Below are 17,869 nucleotides of genomic sequence, written 5' to 3' on the forward strand. Positions count from 1 at the left end.
TTGCCCTTTGGTTAAAGAAATGTCATGGTTTGGGTTAAAATTAGACTCTTTTACTCGTTTGGAGATTCTCCTCTGTTTTATGGGTTGCCAGGGTGGTGAGTCTCGCCTCATCTAACATATGATTGGTTGCTTGAAAAGGAGTGACAGTAAAACAACAAAATAAACTGAAAATACATGTTGATTAGAAACATGTAGGAGATATGTCACGAAAAAACGTAATCTGACAGAAAAACACTTTCCCTCAAAGCGTGAGAATGCAGTTTAGAAACTTAATTTTCTGGATACAAGGTTGCAAACTGATGAGCATTGGCTAATGGTTGTCGAGCAGTCAAAATCAACAACCAATAACTTCTTTTGATTGAAAATTGTTCACTCTGGCAAATTATTAACATCCACCTCTTCCTATCTGCACCTATTTGGCAAAACCCACATAGAAAAGCTTCTCTTTGAAAGATACCATATAGTTCTATAGTTTCTAAAAAAAAAATTTGTTTAGCATGTGGCTAAAACACAACCAAAACTACATCAGTTCAAACATGGTTCAAAAACAGTAATTATGTCTTTAAAAAGTGATATTTGAATATTATTAACTAAGACATAGCTGTGCCCAACATACGCACCTGACCTACATCGTGTCAAGAACCCCTGTATGCATCTCCAGACCTCTAGACCTAACTTTTCAGTTTGCGGCATCATTGGCATCTCTAAAATGCTAAAACTATGAAATACTAACATTAATTAACAAGAGCTTGTAATTCCTTCAATCAATGGACTTTTACTGGCTAAAGAAATGTAAATAATCAAGGAATGAACACATAATTTGACTTTATGAATGTTTTAAAAAGTTAGGACTGGCTGCTGTTTTGTGTTTTCTATTTAGCATGCCAGTAAATCTGAATGAATCACACTTTGGTGCCCATTGTTTATGCAAAAAGAAGCAAGTGGTTGTTGACAATCCAACAGATCTAACAATGTGTGGAGTATCAATAAGGATAAAGCCGCTATGAACTAGCTTAAATACGTCGTGATTCAGTGAATGTTTGGTTTAGGCCATTAAATAAAAATGATGCTAGTGTAATGCCATTATATATTTAGTAATTGTTATTTAAGTTAATTTAAAAAAAACAAAAAACAAAACAGTGTTATTTAGCACTTCCCATCCAGTGAATATCAAAGAGTAGCGCAGCAGGTTGCTAACAATGTGAAACCTTTATTAGTAGTTTACAGACAGGAAGCAGACTTGATGGAGGGAGAAAGAAAACAGAAGAGGGACACACAAACAAGCATCACAAAGAAAAAAACCCAGCTAAACACATTCAGCACAAGAACAGATAAGATTCAAAATAATCCTTTCAAGCTGAGTTTTTCAAGCATGAGAGGCACATGTACAACAAGAACTTTCTGTGAACAACCACCGCATCTGATACACTGACAAACAAGCATGCACAAAGCAGACACGCATTAGACATCCACCAAATATAGTGCTTCTCAGGCAGCACAAAGGCAGATTATTAAAAAATAATGTTATTAATGTTGTCGCAATGTCACATGGATTTTCATGTGTCATAAAAACTGTACGTGCCAGTCCCCTACAAGCAAGAAACACAGCAAAGGGGTTATGTACACGGAAAACTACATTAAAGCTGTACCTAAACAGAAATTCATTTTGTTCCATGGTAAGTTGATCTCCACAAAACACAAGATTCTTTAAAAAGTGGGCTGACTACACAAGAAAGTACATTACAGTGTTTCACCATGACATTCAGTTCATCCTTGAAGAGCATTCATCATCAGGATGCATCCTCCTCTTACATCGTATATATTGCCTTCTACTGGAAATGCAGTTAAACCAACAGAAAAGTGAGAAACTCTTGTAAATGACTTAAAGTGACAATGGGCTCTATTTTCCACATTGGGGAATTTAGAGGTCGGGATCAATACCTTCGGGCTCCTTGTCACATTCCTCAAGCCATTCCTGAGTAGTTTTTTGGTGGAATACAGCTGCTAAAGGGCTTGGTTTAGTCGATACAGTGTCTATTTTGTGTGGTAAGTGTCAAAGCTATATCCACATGAATAGCAGGACCCCAGGGTTTCCCAACAGAACACTGTGAAAAGATTATAAATGTTGTTTACTCCACCTGTCATTGGCTTTCATGTTGTGACCAATCAGTATATTCTATTAGTAGGAAGAATACTGAATCTGCAGGGAGTCTCTCTTTTTTCAGTTACTGCTAAATGCCACCTATTGATGAAGGTTCTTTTACTGCTGTGCGTAAAGTAAGCAAGATGTTGGAGAGGTGTGAGTCATCGGCAATCTCCTGAGCCGGTTCTGAACAAAACAAAACTCAAATGTGTTAGGGTTCAAGTCTAGAACCTTTGTTTTGGTAGTATTATTTCCTGTGTGTGGTTTTACTGTGCTGCTGTGCTTTGCATTTTCAGGCTGGGTGGGGCTCGCTCTCCACCGCACCTGTCCCTTATCACAATCAGCGCTGCTCTTAAGCTAGCTTCTCCCCGTGATGCAGCGCTAGACGATTCACTCTGCTTTGAGCGGTAGATCGGCCACAACTAGTTCTCGTGCTTATTATTCGTATTGTTAACCTACTCTCTCGTTTTCCTCGCCTTCCTCAGAGCCTCCTCAGCCTGATGTCCTCCCCCAGCCACGTCACGAGTCAGCCACCAGCAGCAGCTCTCCAGCTCTCCCCTCACTGGTTTTGCACGCCTCAAGCACCTTTCCCCCTGGAGCACGGATTCCTCCTCCACGAAGACCAGCATGCACCGGCACTCCTACCTCCTGTTTCCTTGGTGTCCTCACTCCTGTCCCGCAATAAACCTTCTTATTATTATTACCTGTCTCCCTCGTCACATTCTGGGTCCACTTCAAAAATGAGTCAAAAATGCACACACGTTAAAACCTAACAATATACATATATACATATATATATATATATATATATATATATATATATGACAAAAATTCACATTTTGGTGATTCCTGTTGGCAGTGTCCAGTGTGTAGCTATGGCAACAGTGTCATTATCTGGCATCCGACTTCATAATTCAGTTCTTGCATTTAAGCACTTTTTCATGAGGAGGTTCAAGTTCCCTTTGCTTCCTTTGTCAGAACTTGAATTACGCAAGGCTGTAATGGATTTGCAAGGCTCCACCTGCACGGTATTTCCTCACTCTCTACAGCCTCTTTTGACATTAGACAACTGTTACAGTGTTTCTTCCTCATCCTCAGCTGCTGCGCTCGTGTTTAGAACCGGCAGATTTTCCTTTAGTGAGATATCGTCCACCTGCTTGGGCCCACTGTCCTCGGGTTCTTCAGGTATGGATGGATCAGAGTTACTGATTACGTACCCTGGGAGCGTGGCATGCATGCTGACCACGGGGGGACCTGTGCTCTGAGAAGCACGGTTGGACACAAGCGTGGTGGAGCGTGTAGACAGCCCACCACCTGCCAGGTGGGACTGACTGCTGGTGCTGTTGTTGTTAAGACCGACAACCACAGAGCCGTAACGGTATCGGCCGCACACCACTGGGCCCTCCCACTCAAAGGCCAGGTTCCAGCGTGTCCACGTTTTCTTTATCTCTGTCTGGACCTGTGGATATTGCAAACAGATTACAGACTGCAGAGGAGGCATCCAGAGGTATTTCATTGCAAACATATTGGTTATCCTGATTTGATATAATTAATCCTTGTTTAGAAAGGATAATTCCTGTACTTGTTTAATGTTAGGTTTTTGCAAATGCTGTTTCAGGATGGTTTGGCACAATATTTATTTTCAATTCTGTCACTGGTAACAAACACTCAGTGTTCATGTTTGTTTAGTAGAAAGAGCTGCCTACAGTTTTCTACAGACAGGTTGGCCAAAAAGGTTCAACAACACACACAATATGTGGGCAGACTGACTAAAACTGTGCATTAAAGTTCTGTAGCGCTACAGATGGTGTTAAATCTACATGTTGGCTGAGATCTTTTGACATTACCTGAGTCATTGGTTTTAATGTAAATAACAAAATAGCAAATCATGATATAAAACTTAAATTCAACAGAAAACAAAAACCCTCTATGTAATTTAGGGTTGTTTTGATTGCAGCCACTCAGAGTTCTGGGAGGATGAAAAAGACAATGATCACAAAAGCAAAGTGAAGAAAGGTGAAAAGAACAGATGAGATTTTGTGAAGATCAAACTGGCAGATATTGAAATTTTGGTTGTGAACTAAGAGTACAAAAATTATGAGACAATACAGGAGCACACAGAGAGTATGAACAAATGGTATGGTAGGGCAACAAGCAGATGAATTGCCTTTCGCTGTTATGAATCCCATTGTTAAAAACAACAACAACAACAACAACAAAAACCCTGAACATTGTCCACTCACCTCTCCATTGCAGTAACAATAGATAATGGACACAAAGAAGCCCTGAAAAGAAAGGATTAAAATACAAGTTGTAAGGTCACATCACAACAGGTTACACATGGGATGATAATCTCTGATCACAACCCATTTTTATCCGAGTGCAGTACCATCCATAATCCAGCTATTACCACTTTGTTTCTAATAGTGCTCCTCAAATAGTGCTTATCTAATTTAAAAAAAAAAAAAAAAAAAGGGTGGGGGTGGGGGGGTGACAGTTCTGCTCATGCTGCCTCCCATCTGACCTGCTCCACAACATGATATGAAGGACTTAAACAAGAGACCAAGAAATTCTCCTAGAGAAAGTGATAGATGATGGGAAGATGCACATATTTACTGACAAGAGAAATGTTGGCAGTGAATCTAAAAAAAAATCACAAATCAACCCATTACACGCTGTAAAGTGGAACAGCCTCCAAAAAGCTCATTCTAATAGTGATTTAATAAGAATATTTGTACAAAGCATTTAAAAAAAGTTACACTAATAACATCTCCATTGCTGTTCAATTCTTAAGACCCCCAATGTGCTTTTTTAAGAATATTTGAGTAGCTCGGAGTTTTACTCTTTGTTAAGAAGAATTCCAGGAACACAAGCTGTGGCTAAAATCACTACACACACACGGTGAAAGCACAAACATCATGCTGCTTAGGCTGCATCACTAACAGGGACACCTAAAGACTCTCCAACTTCTGCGTCACTAAGGTTTCAAGCTTCCCATTTCCTGGTTCACACCAATTTAATACAAAATGGGCCTCATGCAAGAAACACTTGCATTATTACTTCTGAATTCCCCAGATTTTCTGTAAATTGCCTATTTCAGTCTAATAAAGGCAGCCTGTTTGATCACCTGCATGCATTCGTAAGATGTTACACTTAGCACAATACGCATCAATCGCTGTGTAACTACCTAACAACCTGTTTCACATGTTTGTGGCAGGTTTTCATTCTCAAAAAATGTTGCCAAGGAATGAAAAAGAGCGATTCAACACTGATGAGCCTCAGCTCCTGCTGTTGGAACTGAACAAAGTGACAACACATCCAGCTGAGTCAGTGAGGTGGTGTTGGACGGCATGTCATTGGAGCAGCACATGCTGTGAAAGGTACTGACATCTTTCTAAAGCAAAGCAATTCATAACTAATATGAGAAGTGGGCAAGGGGTTAGGTGTGACATTCATTGAGATATTGGCAGCGATTTGATTGTATTGTAGCCTACAGAGTACCACATTGTCAGGTGCAACAGAAGACAGCCTTGGACAATGACCTGCATGGAGATCATGCGGCAGCTATCAGCGTAAGGGAGTTGTATAATTCACTGTAAAAGCCTACAGCTACAAAAGTGATTCAGGAAGGTTCTCAGGAAATGTTAAATCTAAGATCATCTTTCATTAGTTCTGTATTAGATGTTCTTTAAGTATCGATTTCAGTTTGTGGGGTTTTTGTACATAGCTCATAAGACAGGTGTGGATCACCCATAGATTTTGCTCACCCATAAGAGAAAATTCAAAATACAAGACCACTGGTGATACAAATACCACTAATTAACTTAAATTATTTATGTATGCTGTAGAAAAGTGCAGTGCTGGTAATATACATCCCTGATGTGGGAAGCTAATTGAGACCCCTATACTAAAGATGATTCCACTGTCACAGTTTAACGGCATTATTACAATAGTACTGTGCTCGATGCAGCTTCACAATTAAATGCTTCTAATGAATTATTGATCACAAAAATAATTACACGCATTCAGTGTAGAAAGTGGGAGGAAAGGAGGGTTAACAGAGGCCCAGCAGATAATTTTAGCTCCAGGCCCGCCTACATGTTAATAGACCCTGCGGATGCTCAGCACTAGAATGACAGACTTCAAATTATACTCAGTACCTCTCTTTTAATGCTTTTTGTAGCTTTGCTTTTACTTTCAATGACTGAACTTCTGTGTAAATGGTTAAAAGAAAATGGCACTATTGCTTCAAACATCAATGAGGAGCCAAAGTGCACACACAGAAATCACATCACATTAATCAAATAGTAATAATAATAATGATGATAATTTCCTGAGGAATAAATGAGCTTCATCTTCCACCCTTTGCATGATTAAATACTAGTAACCGTCTGATTTCAGTAAGAATTATGTGACCTTCATCTGTGAGGGTCATAGACTGTGTTCACTGTGTTTTTGGGATTTTGTCTGTCTTTGTGCTTTGGTGGGTGTGCCTCTGTTCTCTGCAGGCTGGGCGGAGCCGATCAGGAGAGACACGCGCTCGCTGGCAGCTGTGGCTCATCGGCTCATCAGCCGTGCCCTGCTTATATACTGGCTTCTCACAGAAGACCAACGCCAGAGGATTGTGATACCTACCTCGTGGTACAGTCAGGCCGCTAGCTGCTACACTTCGCTGAGCATTTCTAGCACTTTTGTTGTTCTCTAGTCTCGAGTTTATTGTATGTGTTTTCTCTGCCTGCTTCCAGTGTTCCTCCTTGGCTCCTGCACTCAGCACTCCTCCAGGCACTCCAGCGTTTTGCACTCACGGGAATTCAGGACCACGGGCACCATCACCGGAAGAACCCTGAGCATCGGACCCCTGTGCACCACCCTCAGCACCCCCCACGACCGGCACCCCTTCACCGGACTATGTTTCTGCCTCCTGGTGCCCATCACTCCACCACCTTCCCTAAATAAATCCTGTTTCCTTTAACCCTTCTCCCCGTCTCCCTTTTCGTTTGGGTCCGCCCGCACAGTCACTTAGCACAAACCGTCACATCATCTGTGGTATAATTTAAGGAATGTGCTGTGGCTAACTGTGCATGAGGTCACACATTTTGAGTACATTAATTAAAAAACCAAATGGTCTCACAGGCTTCGAACAAAAAAATCCCTTCTGATATCTGCACACTAACTGGGTACATTGTCCACAGTGGAGTCTCTGCCCCTTTAATTCACAATCATGTCATCTAGTCTATAGATGAGCTTTTGTAACTAGAAAATTGAGTTAAAGTCATAATGAGTCATGCTTCCTGTTTGAAAACATCACTGTGGGCATTTCAGTTTTTTGTAATTTTGGTGTACTTATCCTATCTTAAATGATGACTCATTTTCACTTAGACATGGCTGGAAAAAATATGGCTGTTTGTTTGTTTGTTTTCCCTAATGGATGCTGCCAACATCGTAGGACGACCAAACATTTTTAAAAGACACAGCAACGTGATTATTTAAAGCATTTTATCTTTGTCCAGATCATTTTATATCAAGACTTAGGTTGCACGGTACATTCATTATAAATTCTTATGATGAGCTTGTCTGACTACTTTCTAGTGCAGAAAAATCAATCAATAAAATGGGTCAGGACTGTTTAAAAAAGGGTACAGGCTTACAATTTTGACAAAAGAGAGACTGACTATCAGCTGGCTTGGTACTGTAGGATCACATTTTTCTTTCTTTCTTTTTTAAAAAAAAATAAATTAAGACTATAATACCATGGCTAAGAAAAAAAACAGTATGTATGAGATAGCCAGGCTTGTTCCACAGTTATTTTGGAAACTTTTCTGAGCTTCTGTAGTGTAATTTGATTTGATCAATCCATTTTAATTTTCCCATAAAAGGTCTCATTTCCTGATAGAGGCACCACGCTGAGGCAATTTAAGGGTAAAATTACATTACATTCATTCACTCAGAAATTCTGTTCATAAATTTAAGGGAGAAATATTCTGTCAGCACATCTGTTGACACTAAGTACGCCAAACTATAAGTAAACAAATGCTTATGCCATATAATTTAATTAATATACAGGAAATGTCTTGGCCACTTACACATGATTACAATTTATTCATTTAAATTTAGGCAGAGCTGAATTATGCCTGAACTGATGTCATTATCAAGCTGCTGCACTGAATACTACAGTGCAGTCTTGACTGTGACACTGACAGTCACACAAAGTCATTCATACAAGATAAACGTGGCTAATGCTTCCATGAAATGAAAACGGAAAGGTTGCAATGAGGCATCCTTTGGTGGAAAATCACACGTTTTGGGATCTATGGACTCTAAATGTGTTATGTGTGTGTTAACAAAATGGTTCTCATGCCGACTTTGAATGTTGACTTCTTGTCACCTAAGGGTTTCATAGTATACATGACCATCACTGCTGCACAGCTTAAAAGTCAATAACTAAATTTTGTGAATTTAATGCTAAAATACACAAAATGTTGTTTTTGTTTTCAGTAATTAATGTGTTACCCATTTATATTTATTAAATCTGACAGGAACTTTTTTCTTTTCGTTCTAGGAATCAAAATTTGTGACGGTGTTTCTGGTCTTCAGGACAATCCAGTGTTAATTTGACAGCTTGCAATACTCCCACACTGTTGCCTACACGTGTAAAATAAAAACAGCATCAGATACATTCATCAACTTAACTCACTAAAAACCTGCCTACAGTTTAGAAAACCACATTGTCTTTAAAAAATGGGCAAATTACACCACTTATGTGAGAAACAAAGAATCATCAGATTTCCAATTTTTCATCATGTATTGTGCAGTTCTGTTGGCAAATTCACCAAATCTTGGCTTGAAATCATAAAACTTTGCTCCATGTGTCATTTAAAATCCCGATTCTGTAAAAAAAAAAAACTCATTGAAGGAACACAGATGACATGAGCAATTCCACTTTGATCAACAGTCACTTGACAAGAATTCGGGGATTTTTTTTACCTGAACTGTATTCTGTGTTTACACAGAGCAGAGAGGAGACAAGTATGAAAACCAACTAGAGAGATTGAGAGCAAAATATGACATACTTGAGCGATTGTGAGGGTTATGGAGAATGTTTTGTGTTTTTGGTTTTTCTCTGCCTCCTGTGTCTGTATCTTGGTGTGCGTGTGACTTTTTCTTCAGGCTGGCCGGAGCCGAATTGGAGAGGACATTCTCGCGCTGGCAGGTGTGACTCATCAGCAGAGCACCTGAAATACGAGCGTCTCACAGATCTCCAGCGCCAGATGATTGTGATACATCCTTGTGGTACGGTCAGGCCGCTTAGCTGCTCTCCTCTGTGAAGCCTTCTAGCTAAGTTTGAGTGTTTTCGAGTTTCGAGTAATTCGTGTTTTTCTTTGTATGCCTCCAGCGTCCCTCTTCGACTCCAGCCTCCAGCGTTCTACTTGCCACACCAGCCATATCCTTCACCAGCTTCACCACGGAACCCACCGCTACGAGCACCCTCACGAGAAGTTCCCCTCTTCGAGCACCTTCACCGGGAAAGACCTCCACCGGGAAGAAATACCACGAGCACCGTCCCCTGAGCACCGTCCCTGCGCACACCGTCCTCGGAATCCTCCACGCCTCCCTCCACAGCACAACCTTGGCGGCACTCCCCCCTCAGATCTCAGCACGGACGAACCCCCCACCAGCACCCCCTCGACTGATACTCCTGCATCTGATTCCTCCTCCTGGTGACCTCCACTCCCTCACCTTTATTAATAAAACCTGTTCTTTGTAACCTGTTTCTCCTGCCTCCCCTTTTCGTTCGGGTCCGCCCGCACAACCACAGTTCACAGACCGTCACAGCGATAAAGTAAATGTAGCATTGCTTAAAAACTACAGTGGCCGACGGGGGCAAATGACATGCATACACACAAATGAGCTGCATATACACGAATACATTGCATGAACAGAAATGTGCCGCAAAAGGTAAACGCTGCAGACACGGTAATGCATTGCAAAGGGAAAACGCTGCATATCCAGTCACACAATGCAAGTGCCACAGGCCTCTAGGGGCAGTAGTGTAAGGGGGGAAATAAGATACACTTATCTCCACCATAAAGAAAATTATTGCATTAATTGAAATGATCAAAACCAACTTAAATTATTCGTCCAGCGATATAATCTCCAAGTCGGCACAATAATTCTAATAAACTGTTTACTCTTGGTGATCAGTCAAGAGTGTTTTATAATGTCAGGGAATTAAAGCTGAGCTTAGGTAACTATAAAGATCACATATGTAAAGTGACTAAAAGTAAGCTATAGAAAACACAAGAAACCACTGTATACGCACAAAACATTTATTACTGACTACAACAAACAAATAACAACAAACATAAAACATAAAATACAAACGATGAAAATGCTGAGTGAGAATCTGAGAGTGAGAAACCAAATGTGGATCAGAAGTGTGGCCTGGAGACTTGAAAAGCCTTTCACTGAAAGCAGCAGATAAACTGTTAAATTTGCAATGTTTGTTTGAAGGCCAATTGTAATTTTGAAGCACCTGTTTAGTAGAAAGAAAGCTCAATCCCTGCAGTTTCCTTGGATTCGAGAGTGGGTACAGCAACGTCTGGTGTTGGGAGAGGCGTGGCCTTCAGCTTCAGCAGAGTTGGATCAGCATGTTGCAGTTGAAGTTGGTAACATGGACCAAAGTGGGAGATATTGTGGCCGGTAGAAAATCCATCTGTCTTTTGGGTGAATGGGTTTTTTTTTAAATAATGAAATAGCTGGCCAATCACAAAGAACTCTCCTCCCAGAGGGGGTGCTAGATTTGATGCCCCTGTGGTCAGAGGGGGTCAAGAGTTTTGTTCTAAAAGTAACAATGTTACTTTAGAACTATATGTACTTGTAATTATATAGAGTTAAGCCTGTTGAGTCTAAACATGGGATATTTATCTTGCACGAATACGAGCTAATACAGTACTAGGATATATATGGTTATGTAACAAGCTAATAAAATAAAGAAGAACTTATCCAACTGTGATTAAGCTTTTGGGGTGTTTACCATGATATTGTGTACTTTCACATTTAACAATACTTAAAATAACATAAGATAGTAAAGGCACATTAAGATCATCCTGTGCTTTCTTCACATTGTCCATGATAGTTTTCCTCAAATTGAGAGGGAGAGAGAGAGGGGGCACAGGAAGGAGGAGAGAGCAATAAACATTCACCCAGATGTCTGTTTTCCATACCACCATTTGGCTGGTCAGGCACTTTGGGCTTTGGGGGTTGATAATCAAAGTGGGTGAATGTTTGCTTTTTCTCTTTATGACTGCCCCTCTTCTGTTAGTTCCCTTTGAAGCTCTCGACGGTGTGATCAGTTGATTTACCACTTCCTGGGCTCTTGCCATCTGAGGCTCCGGCCGGTCTGATCAGTTGATTTACCACTTCTTGTGACCGGAGTTGGAAAGTTTTGTGTCTCTTTGGCATCTGTGTCTGTTCATATCCTACAGTAGTGTGCTTTTCACCTGAGAGGCAGACAATGGTGAGCAAGACAAGTAATGGTAGTAGAGGGAAAGGCTGTATGAAAAGGTATGTATTTTCTCGTCTCCATGGATAAACATAAACAACAGAAAGAACACAGGGAGACAGTGGTAAAACAGCACTTTAGCACCCATATAATCACAGTGACTGAAAAGCTAAAGATCCTTGAGGCCTGTGGCACTTTCATTTTGTGACTGGATATGCAAGCGTTCTCTTTTTGCATTTGTTTTCATTTATGCAGCGCTTCTGTATAGGCAGTGTTTTCTTTTTTTCAGCGTGTTTCTGTTTATGCAACGTATTCATGAAATATGCAGCTAGTCATTTGCCCCCGTCGGCCACCGTAAGAAAAACAGGATATAAATGTGCAAGTCGTCAGCAGGTTGTTGGAAGACATATTTAGCTGGATGAAATTTGCCATCTAAAGCTGATGTGCAGAGTGGTTTGAGAAATGCCAACATTGAAGGAGTTGGAAGAATGAGAGGTGTAAAATATCTATAAAATATCTATATTTATGACACTTCAAATCAAAACAGACATTTTATTTCTGTATAATTTATGGCATTATGACTTTGGTATACTGCTCAGAGGACATTTGAGCTCTCTCTACTTCTCGTCATGTTACCTTCATAGAGGTGTTGAGCTTCATATTGCAGAGAAAAATGAGCCAACACAAAGTAAAAATGTGACCGGAACGAAAAAAAACACCCAGAAATTGCTCATGGTTCAGAGGATTAGTAAGCACCATGTCTTTCTAAGTCTGGTACTTGTTACACGAAATAATTGTGGCTTGTCAGCGCCGTTGCTCCAAACACTGACAGAAATGATATTTGAATATGTCTCCTACTGGCCAAAAAGCAGTGTTTCCTCTACATTAATTCATTCCTAAATCCTAGCTGCCGCTCCTTCAATGTTTTTGTTTTTTTTTATTGTCACAAATACACCACTGGCACATGTCTCCACCTTCACAGCAGAATCCTGCACTGGATCGGTACTCGGAAGTACTAAGGTAAACAACGGATAACTATCTTGCTCAGTCTCTACTCTTTGGGGTGTTCATGCCTAACTAACTAAACTAAACAAGCTGATCAAGAAAGCTGGTTCTGTGCTGGGGATAACTCTGGAACCACTGGAGCTGATTGTTCAAAAAAGAATGCTGCACAAGGTGATGAAGATGATGGAGGATTCTTCTCACCCTCTTCACAACACAGTGAAGAATCAACAGAGTGTGTTTAGTGGGAGGCTGCGTCAGCTTCGCTGTCGAACAGAGAGATACAGAAAGTCATTCCTGCCAACAGCCATCACCTTAAAAAACAAATCTGACCGACTGACAATTGACTGACTGAATGATTATTATTGTTTTGTATAAAATATATGTTATATTGATTTTTTTTTTTAATTTTTAAAAGTGAGCTTTTACAAGATTGAATTTCCCTTCTGGGAGTATTTTTCATTTCATTTCATGCCACGTTAATTACTGGCGGGTACTAAGGTCAACTACAGATAACTATTTTGCTCAGTCTCTACTCTTTGGGAGGTTAATATGACGTTAATTACTCGTGAGATCGCGGCCTTGAAAGTGACGTCACGTCCAGCACCAAGCTCCAGGTCAGAGAGTCGTCTTGGAGAATAGGGCAGCAACTTACCAGAGGAAAGGTAGACTTATTAGCTTAAGGTAACTCAGAATAGATTTTACAAGTCAAATAGACATTTGCAAATATTGGTGGCCAGCTAATGTTACGTAACGTAACGGTAGCTTAAGTTTATTGGGCCCAGGGCCAACTCAGTGTCGCTAACGTGACTAAACTGATAGTGTTAAGCTAACATCTACACGCCATGATCGAACTGCATCTTCAGATGAGCTTGTTCACATACACTCAGCGGCCACTTTATTAGGTACACCTTGCTGCTACCAGGTTGGACCCCCTTTTGCCTTCAGAACTGCCTTATGTCACGGTTTTACATGCAAAGGCTCAAGTGCAGGCAGATGACTCGACCACCAAACAGTTGAAATCAATCATATTTATTCAAGAATACAAACACTTATTGAGTAACCAAGTAACCAGCAAATCGGTAATATAAACTACCACTAACCAATACTTACTTTTGGAAATTTATCAAAACGTCCTCTAGAGGACGACAAACTAAATTTACAGAATTATAAACAAACTTACCACAATGTATACAAATCAAATATTAATACTACCAACTGAGTAGACGAGAGATTGAAAAACTACAATACAGAATGCTAGGTTTGGGGAGCCGGAGGAGACGGAGGTGGACCAGATGACTTCAGCAGAAGGACACAGAGGATATGGAGAGCTGGAGCCAGTAGAATCCAATCGGTGAGGAGGAGGGAATGAATGGTGGATCTCTGAAGGCAGTGAGCGTGGCAAAAACTGGAGCACTGGAAAGTAGAATTAGGAGCAGAATCAAAACAACAAGCAGAGTAAACAAGCAAGCACAAACTAACTTGGGTTTTTACTGCGATCCCTCGTCGACTTGTGGCTTATATGGTGAGTGCAGGTCTGATGAGTCAATGGCAAGTCACGCCTTGCTGCAGCTGGGGCAATCGGCTGATTGCCAATTCAAAACACCTGGTCCCTCGTCACTCCAGCATGTTGTATCACACAGAAGCAAAAACAAAAAATGCTCCACTAGGTGGAGTCAAAGGCGGAGGTCATGTCAGCTTAACCCTTCGTGGCAATAGATTCAACAAGGTACTGGAAACATTCCTCAGAGATTTTGCTCCATATTGACATGATAGCAACACGCAGTTGCTGCAGATTTGTCAGCTGCACATCCATGATGCGAATCTCCCGTCCCACCACATCCCAAAGGTGCTCTATTGGATTGAGATCTGGTGATTGTGGAGGCCATTGGAGTACAATGAACTCACTGTCATGTTCAAGAAACCAGTCTGAGATGATTCGTGCTTTATGACATGGCGCGTTATCCTGCTGGAAGTAGCCATCAGAAGATGGGTACACTGTGGTCATAAAGGGATGGACATGGTCAGCAACAATACTCAGGTAGGCTGTGGCGTTGACACGATGCTCAATTGGTACTAAGGGGCCCAAAGTGCGCCAAGAAAATATCCCCCATACCATTACACCACCACCACCAGCCTGAACCGTTGATACAAGGCAGGATGGATCCATGCTTTCATGTTGTTGATGCCAAATTCTGACCCTACCATCCAAATGTCACAGCAGAAATTGAGACTCATCAGACCAGGCAACGTTTTTCCAATCTTCCATTGTCCAACTTTGGTGAGCGTGTGCAAACTGTAGCCTCAGTTTCCTGTTCTTAGCTGACAGGAGTGGCACCCAGTGTGGTCTTCTGCTGCTGTAGCCCATCCACCTGAAGGTTCGACATGTTGTGCGCTCAGAGATGCTATTCTGCATACCTTGGTTGTAACAAGTGGTTATTTGAGTGACTGCTGCCTTTCTATCAGCTCGAACCAGTCTGGCCATTCTCCTCTGACCTCTGGCATCCGCAAGGCATTTGCGCCCACAGAACTGCCGCTCACTGGATGTTTTCTCTTTTTCGGAACATTCTCTGTAAACCCAAGAGATGGTTGTGCGTGAAAATCCCAGTGGATCAGCAGTTTCTGAAATACTCAGACCAGCCCATCTGGCACCAACAACCATGCCACGTTCAAAGTCACTTAAATCATCTTTCTTCCCCATTCTGATGCTCAGTTTGAACTGCAGCAGATCGTCTTGACCATGTCTACATGCCTAAATGCATTGAGTTGCTGCCATGTGATTGGCTGATTAGAAATTTGCGTTAACGAGCAGTTGGACAGGTGTACCTAATAAAGTGGCCGGTGAGTGTATTTCTCTAAGAAGAGAAAGACACCTGATGAAGATGACGCTAGCCAGGTATCATTAGCCTTTTACTGACTCACAAATGATGATGGTCAGGTAAAAAATAGTGTTCACACTGTAATCATATGTGATGTGAATGTAAATGATCGAACGTAAATGTTTTATGTAATTGTATAAGACAAGTAACATTAGACAGGGAGGAGCAGTGGACAGCAGCAGACATTTAATAATATATCATCAGACTCAAACTCGAAACAATTTTAAATGGAAAACTGGAGAAGAAAACTGAGAGAAACTGTCATTGTTGTTTCTATTTGTAGGTGAAGACTTTCTTGATAAACAGGCTGTAGGGGATCAGCTTGCCGCATGTACACTGCTGAGCATCAGCGGTTTACCTCTCCGAGAATTTACCTACAACAGAGCCTTAGAGCTCTTTTATAAAAAAAAACCCCAAAAAATTAATTGTTTTGAGCCTGCCCGTGATTCTACAGCCCCATCAAGAAATTATTATTTATTATTATTTATTTATTATTATTTATGAGAAACTGTCTCTGAACAGTGCCAGCTTGCGCCAAAAGGCGCTCATGTGTGCGTACAGGTCCGACACAGTTTGGCATCTCCCCTGCAGCTGTATGCTAAGATTATTTAAATGTGATGTGATATCGGACAGAAAGGCCATGTCGTACAGAAAAGCTGTATCCCGGAGTTTGTGGCAATATGCACTCGTATCACAACGAACACAGTCCTCCAAAAACACAGGGAGTTCAGTGCGCAACGCAAAAAACCTCTCCAGACACTTTCTGCGGCTCATCCATCTGATGTCAGTGTGCATCTGTAAATCCCCATAGGCGGCATTCACCTCTTCCAAAAAGGCAACAAATTTTCTGGGATTGAGAGCCCTGTTACCCCCTTGAAGATTTGTGACTTTGGTCACTACACCCATGACCTGGCTGAAGTTGATTGTCTTTACGCAGAGGGCCTCCTGTAAATTAAAAATAAATAATATTCAGACTGTTTTCATAGTCTTTATTGTAAATTCATTAAACAGAATCAAATCAATAGTTACCCACCTGATGTATGATGCAGTGCAGTACAGGGCAGCCAACTCCGCTCTGATAGAGGAGCCCCGCAAATCCGGTGCGTCTTCCCTGCATGGACGGTGCACCATTGGTCACAATGGCTGAAAGTTTGCTGAAGCCCCCATGCTCATTTACTACCGTTTTTACTGCGTTGAATATATCTGTGCCCTTTGTGGTATCATGCAAAGACACCAGTTTCAGCAATTCCTCATGCACTTCAAATGAACTGTCAATGGTTCTTGTGAAAATGAGGAGCTGGCTCACATCTGTCACATCTGTACCCTCATCCAGCACCAGGGAGAAATATCTGCAGTCATTCATGACGTCGTTTAGCTTTTCCTCAACATGTTGCCGAATATTGAAAATTCTTTGTGTCACCGTGCGACAAGACAGAGACACTGTTCCAAAGTTTGTAGCCATGTTGTCATCTCCGAAAGATCGAGCCATCTCGATTGCACAGCGCTTCACCATCTCACCGTCGGACAGGGGTTTCTTTGCTTTAGCGAGCTCAAGGGTAACAACATAAGACGCCTTGAGAGCCGACTCCTGTACAGTGGTGGTTTTGGTGAAAAGGCTGTGCTGTCTGTGAATTTTCCCTTTGAGGTCAGCGACGATAGCGGCTCTAGCGGCTCCGGTGCATTTTTCGTATTTGTCTTTTTGCGTGGTGTTGTAGTGTACTTAAATTGTAATCTTTCATGGCTGATTTTGTTTCAAGACACACTAAACACATTGGTTTGCCTTTGAACTCTGTGAAGAGGTAAACTGTTTCCCATCTTGCCTGAAACATGCGGTTTTCCTGGTCAAGCTTCCGTTTTGGCGCGGATATCTCTGTTGCTCGAATGAATAGATTAGCTACCTCCTGTGTTCAATGAAGAAGAGCCTCCAGCGGTTGGAGGTAAAATTACACTCGTGGTCAAGACAGTCTGCTGCTTCAAAAACAGTGAAGCCAACGATTAACAATTAGATTTTAAATCAGAAATTAATTCGCAGGCCGCACCAAGTGATGCTGAGGGCCGCATGTGGCCCGGCAGTTGCCCATCCCTGGTCTAGACTTTCCAGATCTTCCATCATATGAAACGTAGAGATTTTAAGGACAAAAAAAAGGTCTGTTAGAAAATTGTTGTTTTTACATGTATCTAATCATAAAATGCTGACAGTACTGATATTGTTTCTTTACTGTGTAGGTAGAATTGCCTGGAATCGGTCAATATCAGAGCTATGGTGATGGCATACTGTATGAAATACGTGCTTAGGGGAAATAATTGTTATTATTGTATTCTATACATTATATTATTATATAT

At 41.2% G+C, this 17,869-nt stretch overlaps 1 protein-coding gene across 1 annotated transcript in view; it reads right to left on the reverse strand.

Annotated features, from left to right (window-relative positions):
* Positions 1 to 3,215: 3,215 nt before the first annotated feature.
* LOC103356100 (parathyroid hormone 2 receptor-like) overlaps positions 3,216 to 17,869 on the reverse strand; it is a gene marked incomplete at its 5' end in the record, with an annotated part of 96,370 nt that continues 81,716 nt past the window's right edge. Inside the window, 2 exons of the mRNA XM_008280149.1 lie at positions 3,216 to 3,602; positions 4,387 to 4,428. Coding sequence (XP_008278371.1) covers positions 3,216 to 3,602; positions 4,387 to 4,428 — 429 coding nt within the window. The remainder of the gene's footprint in view (positions 3,603 to 4,386; positions 4,429 to 17,869) is intronic.

The sequence above is a fragment of the Stegastes partitus genome, unplaced genomic scaffold (genome assembly GCF_000690725.1).
Source record: "Stegastes partitus isolate 25-593 unplaced genomic scaffold, Stegastes_partitus-1.0.2 Scaffold183, whole genome shotgun sequence".
NCBI classification, from domain to species: domain Eukaryota; kingdom Metazoa; phylum Chordata; class Actinopteri; family Pomacentridae; genus Stegastes; species Stegastes partitus.